Genomic DNA, 15,559 nt, shown 5'->3' on the forward strand with positions numbered 1-15,559 from the left:
AATAGCTGAATAGATTTACACAAAGTTTGGAAAAACGTTTTTTCCAAACTTTGTGTAAACGTTTTACTCAGAACGCTGAGTTCTTATTTGCTGAAAATCTGTTCAGTAGTTTTGAGAAATTAGCCATTAAAAGGATGCTAAAATAGGCACAAAAGGGTTAACCACCACAAAAAGTTATCTGAATCATTTGTGACCAGATATGCTCTAATTGGTCAATTTAATGGGAGATTGGTCAATCCTGATTGGTTGAACACATTAACAATATGTTGTGGCAGCTATTACAGGATTTGGGGACATGGTCTCTGCATCTCGAAAATAAATAAAAAAACATATAGTGGGGGCAATGTGAGGATACCCTGACACCCAAGGGTGAGGTTCTCCCTCCCCCCACCCCCGATTTGCTGGCTTAATCATGGACAGCATATCATGGCAGCCATTACAGGACTCAGGGACATGGACCTCATTAAAATGCATTGTAGTGAAAGTGTGTTTCTCCACATATGAAGGCTAATAGCAGATTTTAATCATAATGTAAATCATTTGATGGTGGTACCATTCTAACTTTAGGAATTATGGTGTGCTCTAAGGTGATATCACCCTGTGGAAAATGCTTATCCTCTGCTAGGATTTGCATGTATGCTGTAGATAAAAGAAATTCTCTCTGGAATTTCTCACAGAGGCTATGGACGTTGCTATAGAAGCTAAAATAAAAACACATTTTCTATATGTTCACACTATCTTCCTCAGCCATATGAGAATAAAGTCTGATATTCTGAGTAAAACATGTACTTCCAACAATACTGGCATCCTGTCAGTTGATTCCCCAGTGTTTTCTGTGATGTTTTGCCACAGTGTTGTCATGAACTAAAGTGATAACATTCTGTTTTTATGACAAAAGTGTATCATACCTGAAGGCTATTTTGATGGACTCAAAGTAGCAAAAGTGAAAGCATTTCCTACAGGGAATACTGCAGTAGTTGATCAAAATGATGGGTTTCCTTTTGTTATAGTAATTATGTTTAGTGTTCTAGAAAGTTAAAATGAGGACACGGTTTCTATAAATTCTCAAATATCTTCTTCTTCAATGTCGAAAGAAAGAAATCTGTAATGCTAAATGATACACATACTTCAGACACTAGCAGCAGCCTTTAAGTTGATTTTATGGCAAAGGACAGAGGCCAATATTATACATTTACCTCTTTATTGCCACACACACCGCAGCAACAACTAGAACAATAACTTTAAGAATTAGAACTTAACCAAGATTCTAATATATATGAGTCGCAAACAATCAGCTATATTCCTCTTTGTTGCTGCTCACACATCAGATAAATACACTGAGTGTTAACTTAATCTTTGACACATGTGAAATGGTAGATGGTTTTAATAATTATAAAATTACCAAGAACAAAGCCAAAACATTGGTTTAATAGGTTTAAATCATAAGTAGGGTTCCCTATTTTATGGTATTTAGATTTTAACATTTCTGTCTGTATTTATCCATATTTATTTGTGGGCCATCATATTGGAATTTCTCTATATTTATTTTGTGTTTCAAGAGTAAATGTAGCTGTAAAATGGTATATTTCTGCGTTTAAATAACTCTTCAATGTGCGCTTAAACATGGATGCCAGTCATGGTTTGGCAAACTAAGTAGCCACGTATAGCAAAAGACTACACTCACAGGTACATATTAGCATCATGCTACAAATATATGTTAACATATGCCTGTATTTTAGGAAATCTCATTCTGTATTTTATCCCGCCATGCTGTCCGCCTGCTCAGCTGTTGCCTAGAATTCATGAAAGGCAGCATGGAGATTTTCTCACAAGTGGCAACATTTTCAGTATTTTTCCGCTTTTAAAAATAAACACAGACAGGAAACACTTTGTTTTCTGTCTGTATTTATCTGTAAAAATCAGTAAAAACAGAAAACCGGAAGCCTTAATCATAAGTCATTATGAATTATAGTGTGCATAAAGTTGAGAATTAAACTGCTTTATGGTTTGGAGTTTTAAAAATAAAATGTTTACAAGGGATAATTTTTCCATAGGGTTGTACTGGGACACGGTACATTCACAGGTCCAGTTAAGGAAATGTGATGTATGTAATGTAACCACAGTACAGTTACCACCTAAGAAACACAATCTTTTTTCTGTTACCGCTTTAATTTAATGAGCAGGGGTATTTAGGCTAATTAAAGGGGTCCTGTGAGTAGTATTTGAATTATTTTATATCAAAATAGGTTTTCACTTAAACTAGGGTAGAATAGTGCAGTCGAGTAAACAGTTAAGCAGACGTGAGCTGGGATTTCAAAACTCAGCCGCGTTAGTGTTCGCAAGGAAAGAGCTTGTCTCTCTGTAGCACCGGCGGCAGCGTGAGCTGAGTACAGAGAGCTTACAATGCTGTAAAGGCAGTGCGTGTGTTAGCGCAAGCGTATGATATCAAACTGAGTTCAGACAACAACTCTGGACTCATGTTAGTGTATGCTTAGTGCATATCTATACAGAAAGGCAGGCTACGTGTACCATTCAAAAACACTAGAAATAAATTAAGGAAGGGACATATTTTAAAGTAGAGTAGAAGATATTTAAGCCATACCTCATCGCTGCTGTGGGATGTTTGGTAGTTTTGACAAGTTGTGTTTGCAGTAGCAGTGTGAGGAGTTTCAGCAGCTATTTTGAAATTGGCTACCTCAGCTAAGTATTGCAGGAATAAGGGCGGCAATATTTGGGGGAAATAAAAATATTTTTTCTTTTCAGTCAGGCACACTGGAATCAGTCAGTGTCGAGGGTCAGCTGTTTGTGGAGATGTGTGTTTTGGGTACTGTGGTATGAAAAGTGAATATTATAATTTTGGAGGAAAAATATTAAGTTTTATAATGATGTAGTTGGATACTGTTGAGGGGATGAGTTCAGATGAGAAAGCGTTGGCTTGCGTTGACAAAGCTGTTTCAGGGTTATCCTCTCAGTTAGAAAAAAAGATCGATGAATGTGTGGAAAGAATGCTTCCTAAGATCAGGAGTAGGGAGCCTCATGCAGGGGAGTAAGATTTTTGGACTGTGGAGTAGGTAGAGTTGAAGGCGTCAGGTTCGAAACCGTCATAAGGCCACACAAAAGAGAAAGCATGTGGAAAGTAGAGATATGGCTAAAATGAATAAGGATTGTGAAGCACATCAGGCAAAGAGGAAATAGGCAACTCATTTGGAGTTAAATGAGAGAGTGTCAATAAAGGCCAAAAAAGGGAATCACAAAGTGATTGCTTGTGATGAGATGTCATCAAGTTATGTTATGTTATCCGTTCTTCTATAGCGCCCAGCTGCCCCAGCAAAGGGGCGTCCCGGCGCTCGAACAGGCAGAATGAAAAATAAATAGAACAGAGAGGCAGAAAGAGAAGGGGAGAGGGCAGAGTAAGGAAATGATGACCTATGTGGTAGAATTACAGCCAGAGGGAAAAAGATACGTTTTGATAGCCCTCCTGAACATGAGCGGGTCATCAAGGGCACGAATATGAGCAGGTAATGAGTTCCAAAGCCTAGCCGCCAGAAAGCGGAAGGAACACCCTGCCGCTCTGCAGCGTTTGAACCGTGGAACTACTGCTAGATTTTGATCCAATGACCTCAGACAGCGAGAGAGAACAGAAGGGGTGAGAAGATGCTCCAGGATCGGGGGGGGAGGACAGTTTAAGGATCTTGAAGGAAAGACATAAAGTCTTAATCTCAATCCTTTGAGCCATAGGCAGCCAGTGAAGCTTCTGGATAGTTTCCTTCGCGGAGCAGAACCTAGGTAAACCCACCAAGGCCTGATTGGCCCCCACCAAGAGTGAACTCGCGTAATCGAGTCGGGAGAGTATGATGGCCTGGATTATCACCTGTCTAGTGGGGGCATCAAAGAATTTCAGAGTTGGCCTAAGCCCCCGCAAGACCCCAAAGCAAACAGCAGGCACTTTTTTTGTATGTCCACAGAAACTGAGGGCAGAATCTAACCAGACCCCCAGGTTTTTAACCTCGGGGACCGGAATAGGGGCTTGGCCCAGCTCTGGGGGCCACCACTGAGCACCCCAGAGATTGCACTGTTTACCAATGATGAGGACTTCCGTCTTTTTAGCATTGAGTTGTAAACAGTTGGCCGTCATCCAGCCCGCCACTGCTGTTAAACCCTCCCTGAACCTAGGGGCCTCAGAGTCGGGATCCCCATTGAGTGCAACCGCCAACTGCGTGTCGTCCGCATAGGAAACCATGGTCAGGCCCCACTGCTTGGCGACCGCAGCCAGCGGCTGCACATACAGGTTAAACAGCGTGGGGCTAAGTGCCGACCCCTGAGGAACTCCCTGTTCGATGAAATAGGGTTTAGATTCAAAAGGAGGTGTGGCGACCCAAAATGAACGACCTGCTAAAAAAGACCGAAACCAGTCAAGTGCCGGGCCAGAGATACCTGCCTCACCCAGACGCTGTAGAAGTATCACATGTGAGACTGTGTCAAACGCGGCACTGAGGTCGAGTAACACCAGTGCCGCAGTTTGACCGGAGTCAAGCATGGTGCGCAGGTGTTCGCTAGGAGAGCAGTCTCCGTGCTGTGACCTGCTCGGAAACCGTTCTGAGAGGGATCCAAGATGTTAGCGGTCTGAAGATGTTGGGTCAGGATTCCATTGACATAGGCCTCCGCAACCTTGGCAGCCGAAGAGAGAAGAGAGATTGGACGATAATTCAGTTTAAGGGGGTCCAAGGCGGGTTTCTTCAGAATAGGGGTGACATAGGCTTGTTTCCACTTAGTTGGTACAATCCCTGAACACAATGAAAGATGAATAAGTTGGCGCACAGGGGGGAGACATAAAGCAGCCGAATCCACGAACTGCGCGGGTCTGAGCGGGTCTGCAGGGGAGCCGGATTTAACTTTGGCTGCCAGCCTATTGAACTCGGCCTCTGAAATTCCCGGCAGTGTGGATAGAGCCGCAATAGGGGTAGAAACAAGTCTCTGTCCTTCACACTGAGGGGTAATATTAGGAAAGGAGCGATAAATGGTATGCACCTTTTCCAGAAAAAAGTTGGCGAGCTCCTCACAGTGAGATGCAGAGCATATCTCAGCTGCTGAAGCTCTTTTCGCCGTCAGATCTTTAAGAACTTTAAAAATAAGCTTTGCAGGATTAGGGCTGCGTTTGAACTCCTGAGAGTAATAAGCCGCGCGAGCTCTGCAAATGGCTCTATGGTATACTTTAATTTTTGCGAGGTACAGTATTTTTTTCTCAGCATCATAGGTTTTTCGCCAGTCTCTTTCCGCTTGTTTGCATGATTTTTTTAAGAGCAGTAAAGTATTATCATACCATGGGCTGGGTTCAAAAGAGCGACATTTACCCCACGTAGCAGGAATCAAAGCATCAAGTGCACGGGAAACCCAGTCACAAAAGAGATCGTAGCCAGACTCGACATCATGAAAAGGGTCAAGTGGGTATTCGCTGAGTAACCGATGGAAGTCCTCAAGCTTAAGTTTCTTCCAAGGACGTTTAAAGACAGACCTGTCTAAATTTGTGAAAGGAGGGTTTCTAATCGCAAGGTTCAGTTCCACCAAAAAAATGGTCTGACCAGGCTACCGGGGAGGGAGGCAGAACCTTAGCCGCAGACAAATTTGTAAAAATGGGGTCCAGGATATGACCACCTATATGCATAGGGAGGGTGACCATCTGACTTAACTGCAGCGCCTCTAGATCTGCAAGAGTACTGCTGATAACAGGGGTATGGCAGAGGTCAAAATGGAGGTTAAGATCACCAAGAATAGTGAAATTAGCCGAACCTATCGCAAGAGAGCTCACTATTTCAGGAAGAGCCTTTCTAAAGGCTATATCATTACCAGGGGGTCTGTAAATCAGAAGCCCAGAGAAGGTAAGGTGATGATTAATCGTAACACAGAAGTGCGCACTCTCACAGCCATCTATAGCTAATTTCTTCCAAGTACAGGGGTAGCATGATTTAACTACCATAGCAATGCCCCCGCCCCTAGAGTTACGATTGTTAGTGAAAATAGAGTATTGTTGCGGGATGGCCAAGTTCAATTCCACCATGGCCTCATCATGGAGCCAAGTCTCAGTCATGAAAAAGATATCAGGGGCTTCTGCTAAGATAAGGTCGTGGATAGCAGCGTGATGTTTAATCAATGACCTATCATTGAGGTTCCATAATTTAAGGATTCGGGGAGTGGAAGACTCACTGGGCAGGAATGTCATGGGAGGGGCCTCACGAAGTGCTCTAATGGGAGTAGGGGAGCTAAGGACAAAATTACCACAAGGGCACCGGTAGGGACCGCACAGCGGGTCATGGGGATTATACTCACAGGGCAATAAGGTCTGCCGAATGCTGAGTAGATCCTCTCTCTTATAGGGACCGCCAGCGGTATAATGAGACCCGTTAACCCTTGTGCCTTGCGCCTCCTTAGCGCTGACGGGCGCAGACGGGCAGGACTCTGGCACGACTCCGGCGCAGAGATGGCGCGGCCGCTGCGCGTGTCCGCTGCGCGGAGCCATGCCCGTCCCCTTTTATGCGCAGCTAGAGCGCGACGGAACAGTAGCCCAACCCAATATGGCCGCCGTCTACCCCTCGTCCCGCGAAGCCGGTCTCTCAGCGTCGATACTTGGCTGAGAGTGACCGGCAACGGGGTGGGGGGGAGAAGACTCTCCAGGAGCCTTGGCAGGTGTCACCAGAGTTAAGTATAAAACTCACGCACAAGCGCACACAAAGTCAAAATAGCACATACGATTTTTTAAAATGCGCACTGCAATGCAATAAAGTAAAAGAAAGATCTCCCGGCATCCGCCTCAGGAGAGGGAAAGTAACAGACTGCCTAGTCGAGCGTACGGCCTCCAAAAGCCCCTTTTATGCGCAGCTAGAGCGCGACGGAACAGTAGCCCAACCCAATATGGCCGCCGTCTACCCCTCGTCCCGCGAAGCCGGTCTCTCAGCGTCGATACTTGGCTGAGAGTGACTGGCAAGGGGGGGGGGGGGAGAAGACTCTCCAGGAGCCTTGGCAGGTGTCACCAGAGTTAAGTATAAAACTCACGCACAAGCGCACACAAAGTCAAAATAGCACATACGATTTTTTAAAATGCGCACTGCAATGCAATAAAGTAAAAGAAAGATCTCCCGGCATCCGCCTCAGGAGAGGGAAAGTAACAGACTGCCTAGTCGAGCGCAGGGCCTCCAAAAGCCCCTTTTATGCGCAGCTAGAGTGCGACGGAACAGTAGCCCAACCCAATATGGCCGCCGTCTACCCCTCGTCCCGCAAAGCCGGTCTCTCAGCGTCGATACTCGGCTGAGAGTGACCGGCAACGGGGGGGGGGGGAGAAGACTCTCCAGGAGCCTTGGCAGGTGTCACCAGAGTTAAGTATAAAACTCACGCACAAGTGGAGATGTGGGGATAAGTTGTTCCTCAGAGTTTGAGGATTCTGAGGTAGAGGATTTAGATGTGAAAAAAGGAAAGAAGGATCTGACTAAAAAGGAATAGCGGTTGCTTAATCCATTGGGAGAAAGCATGTTTATTCCACATATGATTCAGCACCCTCTGTCCCCTCAATGGACTCCTACGGCGTATGTTGCACAATATGTGCAATATTGGCTAAAGAGTCAAATGCCTAATGAGGTATGCAATAGATTGCATTCAGAGTGTCCAAAACCTTCTTTGGAAAGACAACATTGCATATACCACTGAGTTGGATGCAAGAATGTTAGAGATCCAAGAAGCAGGTTAAACAAAGGATTAAAAGGGTTCAAGGATAAGCTTCTAGATGTTTTTGGACCCATGACAAACATTATGTAAATATTCATATGCAAATGGGGTAAAGTTGAATGTTGAAGGGCTGAGGCAATGGGTGCACAGGGTGGTTTGCCTTCTGGACAACACAAATGCAGCATTGTGTGAGAGGAGGAAGAGTATCCTCATGAAGATTGAATCTAAACTTGCAGAGTTTGCAAATTAAGAGGCTGATGTGAAGGCCAAGAGTCTTTTTTTCGAGAGGAATTTGTGAAGGACAGGGCCAAATATGTTTTCTCTTTTAATATTATACAAAAAGTGCAGAGAGATATACGCAATTTTGTTGGCAGGGCTGGGAGAGCACGGGTCGGCTTCCCGGCCAAGGATACAGAATCATGAGAACATCATTATTGTGAGGCTTCAGACCCTCCAGTGGGCATTACTACCAGGGGTTTTATCCCCACCAGGGGGATAAAAAGGACAAGAGGAGCACAACATATGTTTACAAAAAGGCCCTTTATATGCCCCATTAAAGTTGGACCGCAGACTCACTCACTTTGTTGCACATTAGGGGGATATAACATTAGATCAATGGGTGTATCAGACAGTGCAGGGCTACAAAATAGAGTTTGCAGAGGATCCAGAGCAGGGGAGTTTCCCAAGACAATTAAGATTTACAGAAGAGTGTACGAAACTGGTAGATCAGGAGGTTGAAGCTCTGTTCGAGAAGGAAGCAATAGAGAAATGCAACTCAAAGAGGTTTATAAGCAATACACACTTTTGTTCAATGCAATCATTTCTAGATGAAATGAATCCATTTGCTAAGAGATATTTTGAGAAAGAGAGACTGGTTGACTCGTCTGGATGTCAAAGATGCCTACCTAACGTAAAGTTTCAATGGAAAGGGAAGATTTGGAGGTTCACCTGTCTCCCATTCGGATTGACTTCAGCACCATTGTGATTCACCAAGTTGATGAGACTAGTGATGGCATGGTTGAGATCAAGAGATGTGCGTCTGATTGTTAACTTGTCCGATGTTTTAATAATGGCATAGTCAAGAGAGTTGGCTTTAGAACAGACCGATTTGCCAGTCCAGATTCTAGAGGATTTAGGATTGTGGTGAACAGAGACAAGTCTTATCTGGTACCAAGTCAGGAAATGATATTTTTAGGTTTCCAGGTACAGACATTGGACTATATATTGAGGTTACCAGCAGAGAAGTTGAATAGGATTTCCAGGGAGATGAGGAAGGTTTTGAACAGCAGTTTTATATCTCTAAGGCAGTTGGCGAGAATACTGGGTTTAATTTCGGCCTTATTTCAGGTCCAGCTCCACTTCTTTATTGAGCTATGTAGAGATTAAAGGCTGAACATCTCAGGAGGGGAGTGAAGCACTCCCAAGCAATTCAGTTGAGTTTGAATTCAAAAGAGGACTTGGAATGGTGGAAAGAGAATTTGGATGCATGGAATCGGACAGCAATTTTTGGTGTAGTTCCATGTGTAGTAATAGAAGCAGATGCCAGTCTTGCTGGGGAGCAAGATGTGGTCTGAAAACAACAGGAGAGAAATTGTAACTTCAGGAGAAGGAGATGCATATACATTATCTAGAGCTTGTTAGCAGGGTCGTTTGCAGTGAAGAGTTTTGTAAGGAACAGTGTGAAGTGTTGTGTGTTGTTGAGAATGGACGATGTGTCAGTAGTAAGGTATGTGAGGTCCAAGGTTGAGGTCACTGGCTAAATTGGCAAAGAACTTTGATCATTTTTACGGAGGTCAGAACGTTATGGTTAGGGCACAGCATATTCTGGGGCTCAGCAATTGCATGTCAGATTGCAATTCGAGAAATGAGGGAGACTGGAGTAATTGGATGCGGAACAGGGAGGCGTTCAGAGCGCTGGAGATGACATGGGGACCTTTTCAAAAGGATTTGTTTGCAAGCAGATTGAATGCACAACGGCCACATTTTTACAGTTGGAAGCAGGATCCGGAGGGGTGTACAGTGGATGCTTTTCTGCAGGTTTGGGGTCAGGGATGCAATTATTCGTTTTTCCCTTTCTCGTTAATTCAGAGAGTAGTAATGAAGATGAGCGGGGAGCAGGCAGATCTGTTGTTGATAGCTCCGTTTTGACCCACACAGATGTGATGAGCTCACTGGTGGCTGATCCAGTACTTCTAAAAGGTTGTGTGAGATTATGCGTGAATCAAGAAGGAGAATGTCACAAATTGGTTCTGAATGGTCAGATGCAGCTGATGGCATGGATGATTTCAGGCGAATATGGCAAGTGTCAAGATTATCATCTGAGGCTTGTAAACTCATCAAAGGATCTTGGCCTCAAGGGATCACAAAGGCATTCAGACTGGCATGAAAAAGGTAGGTGTGTTTGTGTAGTGGAAGGGATTTGGATCCCATATCAGCACCTTATTCAGCCTCATAAAAGGAATTTGCTCTTAAAAGAGTATTCTAAAAAGAACTTTCTTAATTTTATATTTTAGAAGTGTAATAAGAGTTTGCGCATGCTTTGGCCAAGCTTGAGTGGTGTCACGAACTGCAGGCCGACAGCACTTTTTGGATATTAATGAAGGAAATTTCTTTTAATGGAAGCTGGTACAATGTCTTCAGTGCCTTTTATTGTCCTCATGCATACTTTTTTATGTACAGTGGTGTGTGCTAAAATATTTAATGGTATAATCATGTTTCATCATCATATTGGAGTGCTGTGAGGCTGCCTGAAGCCCTATGTGAAGGTGGAAAAGTGCAGGGATGAGATTGATTAATTCGGGACTCGCTGAGGCATCAGACACCCCTGTGTCTTTGGAATCTTTGAGTATTAGTATGAGTAGATGAGGTTACAAAGAGAAGGTCTCTGCCTTTATCTTCAATATGTCAAGAACGATTACATGATCAATTGGTTGATTGCCACATAGAGAAAAGAGGGCCTAGGAAGCATGAATCACTTTTCTCAGTCATGGAGAGACTGTCAATGATAACCTAGAGCATATCTGATTTCCACTACTATCCCTGTAAAAGGTTTGGCCAATACTGACACAAGAATAGTTGTCCATGAAGATGTTAATGGAAGAGTACATCAGTTAGTGCCGTGCAAGTAATCAAAAAGTAGTTGATGAGATAGGGTATATTTAAGGACAGTGTTTCAACAGCTAGGTTAAGTTTACTATGAAGTGCACAGTGAATATCTTGTGGGATCAGAGGGTTTATGATTCATATCATCTTTGTGTTGAAGCCCATTTTGCCCATTGAGTCTCATGTAGGGTACAGGCAGTTACTGCCAGTGAAAATTGCTTTAGATTTTCATATGACAGATAGGAACATTCAAGCAATGTGCATATGGTTGTGTATGCTGGATTACTGTGAGAGGCGGAATCGAAAGCACTTCTAATTCAGTAGCCAGATTCATGTATTCAGATATGAAGGATATTGTTTTGACCTTCAAAATTTTGTTTTTGGACTCCTTCCTTATGATCCACAGATTGCCAAAGCCAAAATAAATTGTTCGCCATTTTATTTTTGTATGACTTTTTAACTGGCTAAGTACAATGGTGCTTTTAGTTTTATGGGGCTATAAGTGTGCAGTATTTGGTTGTAGAAGTGTGCAATTTACATCTTCCTTGACTATTATTAATTTTTTGTCCAATTTTGTCAAACTACTCTCTTTTCATTTTTTGGATTATTTTGCTCAGTGCTTTGGGGTTCATGTAACTAGTTGGTATGAAACGTTCAGAACTGAGTCAGAAGGTGAATAAGGGGTGATTTGGCCAGTTTTGTTATGTTATATTATATTTGTTAAAGCGCAATGGTTACCTGAAGGTGTCCTGGTGCTGGCTACTACCCTCTGAGCGCCGATTATTATGGAGATGCTACATGCTAAAAAGCCAGGTTTTTAGTCCCTTTCTAAATGCCTTAATGTCAGTGGCCAGTAATTGACTTCTGACAGCTAGGATTGTGGTTCTTTGCAATGCTGAAGTTCAGGTGGGTTTAATACTCTTATTAGTGAAAATATTTAGGGCATACTGCAGAATATATATGCACATACAGAATACTACTGTTTTTACATTACTTGCACTTTACATACAAAATGTCAGTCAAATGGTAAGTGAGGAGAGCTGTTTAAGACAATGCACGATATATGACTCTTTTATTGAGAATGGTTTAATAGCAATTACAGAAACGAAATAAAGTTTAACCATATTTTAGAACTAATGTTTAATCTGTATGACAGTACTACTAACAGATACCATAAACCCCCATGGCAGAGACGATTAAGGTGATGATGTTGTAGGTGTAAGTAAACAGTTTACAAGTTTGATAATTTTTCTCTTATCTCACCTTAGTGATTGCTATTCCCTTATCGCATTGTATAAAAATAATCATTATTTTATTTTTCACTGTAGGGAGCCGAGAGAGTATGTTAAAGACTTGCAGTGTTTTCAATGCCATCCTGAATGCCTAATTCAGAACACGACTACGACTTGCACTGGACCGGTAAGAGTATAACAGACATGTCAAACTTGTTAGAGAGCAGTGTAGAATAAATAAGTAAAGGTGCTACATACTTTATTTTCCCAGTTGATCATGCATTCTGTGTGATCAACTTAAAATTGATACAATGAGCATACTCTATATTGCATCAGGAAACACTTTTCCGATGTGCCTCTCAATGCGTTCAGTTTATGACAAATAGTTGAAGAAAATCACCTTACGTAAGTATATGCATTGTGGTTCATTGCTGCTTCAACAGACGTTCATATATAAATATATGCATGTAGTGAATATATACAATTTTATGCATATGCCACTTGTGCTGCACTCTCCGCAGTTTGAGGCAGATACCAAAATATTGCTCCAACTTCAGTTTATTTCAAGTTTATTTCCACCATGTTAGCCATAATACGTTTTGGCCGTCACATGTGGCTTTGATCACATAACAAGTGTGTCTTCATTTTCTTGTTTTTTATAATTAGTGCAGCACCATGGATACTAACCAAATACTCATTATCGACTTCGAGGACAGACTGGCATAGAATTTCTGCAAATTGGAAAAAACATGATTATACTTCAATTATATAATTATTCATTTCAAATAATTCAATACAACATTTATGGTCAATTGTGATTTCATCAAATTAAAATTTTGTTTGACGTGAATTTCAATGTTATGTCGTCCAAACTCTTTCCAAAACTTCACATATCTCACCCCAGCCAAAATAAAACAAAACTGAGCCCAAGTGGGCAAACCTCAATATATTGGTTACATGTCCATATTGTTAAATCAATACTTTAGCAATTAAACCACAAATGAGCATATTGCAAAAAGGAACAACAACAAAACTCAGGCAAAAAGAGAGAAAGAGAGGGAAAGAAATACTCTTGTCACTGAAAATAATATCAATAATGCCATTTGATACTCAACATAAAGCCAGCCTAGGTGAGACCACAGAACTGCCTGATTAACTACGGACACAAGAATAAATCCTTGTCAGCATTTCTAGGGCCAGATATATATGATTAAAAAAAATATTGGCATTATCAAGTTCATGAAAAATGGCATTCACCAGCTCCACAATATTGATTACCAATATATTTTCAAGCTAAGCATACATAGGGACGTATAGATTTACTACTCCTCACTTCATATTTCCTTCCCTTGACAATATGTTGATATTGTTCAACTGATATCCATGCAGGTCGTTATTTAAACTTTAATACTGTAGTGTGACATTAAGAAAGGGGTCCTGATATATTACCACAATAGGTACAGAATAGCTGAGACATGGCATGCAAAAAAGGATTTTAACCTTGAGTCCCCAGACACTCAGAGTTGCTCTAACTTTCTGTAAGAATGACAAAAACCCCAGGTATTCCATAAAAGCAAGCAAGCTTCCACCCAGATTAATCCATTAGTTTGTATTTTTCTTGCTTCTCTTTTCTATTAGTGTCCAGTATGGTAATATATTATGTAGTGACTGCCTACATTCTGTGGGACATAGTTATCTTCCAAAAATGCAAATAATAATGCAAAGAATGTACCCTTCTTCCTAATCTCAAAGAGATTAGATTTTCAAAAATAGCATTCAAATTTCATCTAATGCATCCACACAAACAAGCATTGGCAATGCCAGTAAGCCTTGCATTTCCAAGAGTTAAGGCTAATGGCGAGGTAAATGGCAATGTCTTTTACCCATGTGTTTTGGTTTGGAGTGGATGTATGTGGTGTGGAGTGGACTTATGTGGGTTACATTGGAATTGTTAGTTGTGGATTTGTGTGGGGTGGAATTGTGTGGTGGGGAGTTGATTTGCATAGTGGAATTATGTGGCATGATGGATAGTTAGGGGTGGGAGCTGCACAGAATAGATAGACAGTAAGACACGAAGTGCTGAATGAACTCCAGACAGAGGAGCAGAAAGAGTGTGTGAGAAAGAAGGGGAGAGCAGGCGACAGACTCCGAAAGAGGGAGCGCCTATGTAGGCAGAAGACACCCGAAGAAGAGGAGGAGAGTGAGGTATTGAGGGATGTTAACCTTGAAAAGCCACAAGAAAGAAACTGTGCTTGCAGACCTGAAGTTAACCACTTGAGAAAGGCAGGAAGAGTGTGTAAGAGAGCGATAGAGAGGGGTGAAAGAGAGTATGAGAGAGACAGACGACAAGTTGCTCTTCCCAAAGAAACCTTATTAACCTCAAAGTAAGGCAGGTGTTCAGAGATGCAATATCCACCCACCAGCTGATGCTGGGGCACTGTCAATGGGCACCGGACCGAGAGAGGTGTGTGAGCCAACAGAGAGAGCAAGGAAAGAGACAGGCTGTGCACATCTCCCAGTATAAGTGAGACCAGCATGAGACGAGTTGGAGGGGCACCCAGAGATGGAGGGGGTGAGAGGTGGATGAGTGGGAGGAGGTACAGGAAGGCAGCATGTGTGAACGGGCAGTATAGAAAGGAGACAGAGAGTGTGAGGGAGGGATAAGAGGGGGCAGTGGGAGTGCCAAATGAGAGGGGGCAGTGAGAGTGTGATGGAGAGATGAGAGGGGTAGTTTGGGTGTGGGGGAGAGATGACAGTTGGGGAAAGTGTGAGGGAGCGATGAGAAAGGGCAGTAGGATTGCAAGTGAGACATGAAAGGGTCAGTGCGAGGGAGAAATGAGAGTTGGCAGTGGGAGTGTGAGGGAAAGGTGAGAGGGTTGGTGGGAGTGTGAGGGAGAGATGAGCAGAGCTAACCAGAGACATTACACCACCTTAGATTGCACACTGACACACGCACGTTTTAGAGAAAGATCCAAAAATCTTTATTGAAAAGATGAAGCCACATGATATAGTTATCTTCTCTTTGAGACTGACGCAGCATTGATTACATTGTGTGTCTGCCTGCACTGAGCTCACAATACACTATTTACAGTGATTCTTTAATGCCTGGAACATTTGTACATGTAAAGTTGTGAGTGGGTTAATGTGAGAATAAAGTAATGCTGTGAGTGAATGGATGGATGAATGAGTGAGTGACTGAGTGCATGGTTAATTAATATGTGAGTGAGTGAATGCATGGCTTAAAGGGTGGGTGTACTGATGAGAGGTCAAGTGAGTACAGACATATACCACCAGTCTGAGTCATCCTTGGAAAAAGGGAGAAGGAAATTTAAAAGAGGTTATTTGAAAGAGTGATCTTTGAAAACAAAAAAGCACATTCCCCTTTATATACACTGCAAAAACTGTATGTGTATTCAGGATGGAAAAACTATTGTAAATCCTTACATTGACAAGAAAAGTGTTTTTAGGGGTTTCAGTACTAGTGATAGCATGAACAGCACCTATCCAATAAG

General features: G+C 42.4%; 1 protein-coding gene across 1 annotated transcript in view; it reads left to right on the forward strand.

Moving 5' to 3' along the window:
- The window catches only part of EGFR (epidermal growth factor receptor), a 569,017-nt gene that overhangs the window by 458,577 nt on the left and 94,881 nt on the right, over nucleotides 1-15,559 (forward strand). The window contains exon 14 of the mRNA XM_085631553.1: nucleotides 12,144-12,234. Coding sequence (XP_085487679.1) covers nucleotides 12,144-12,234 — 91 coding nt within the window. The remainder of the gene's footprint in view (nucleotides 1-12,143; nucleotides 12,235-15,559) is intronic.

This window comes from Triturus cristatus, chromosome 10 (assembly GCF_964204655.1).
Source record: "Triturus cristatus chromosome 10, aTriCri1.1, whole genome shotgun sequence".
NCBI lineage: Eukaryota > Metazoa > Chordata > Amphibia > Caudata > Salamandridae > Triturus > Triturus cristatus.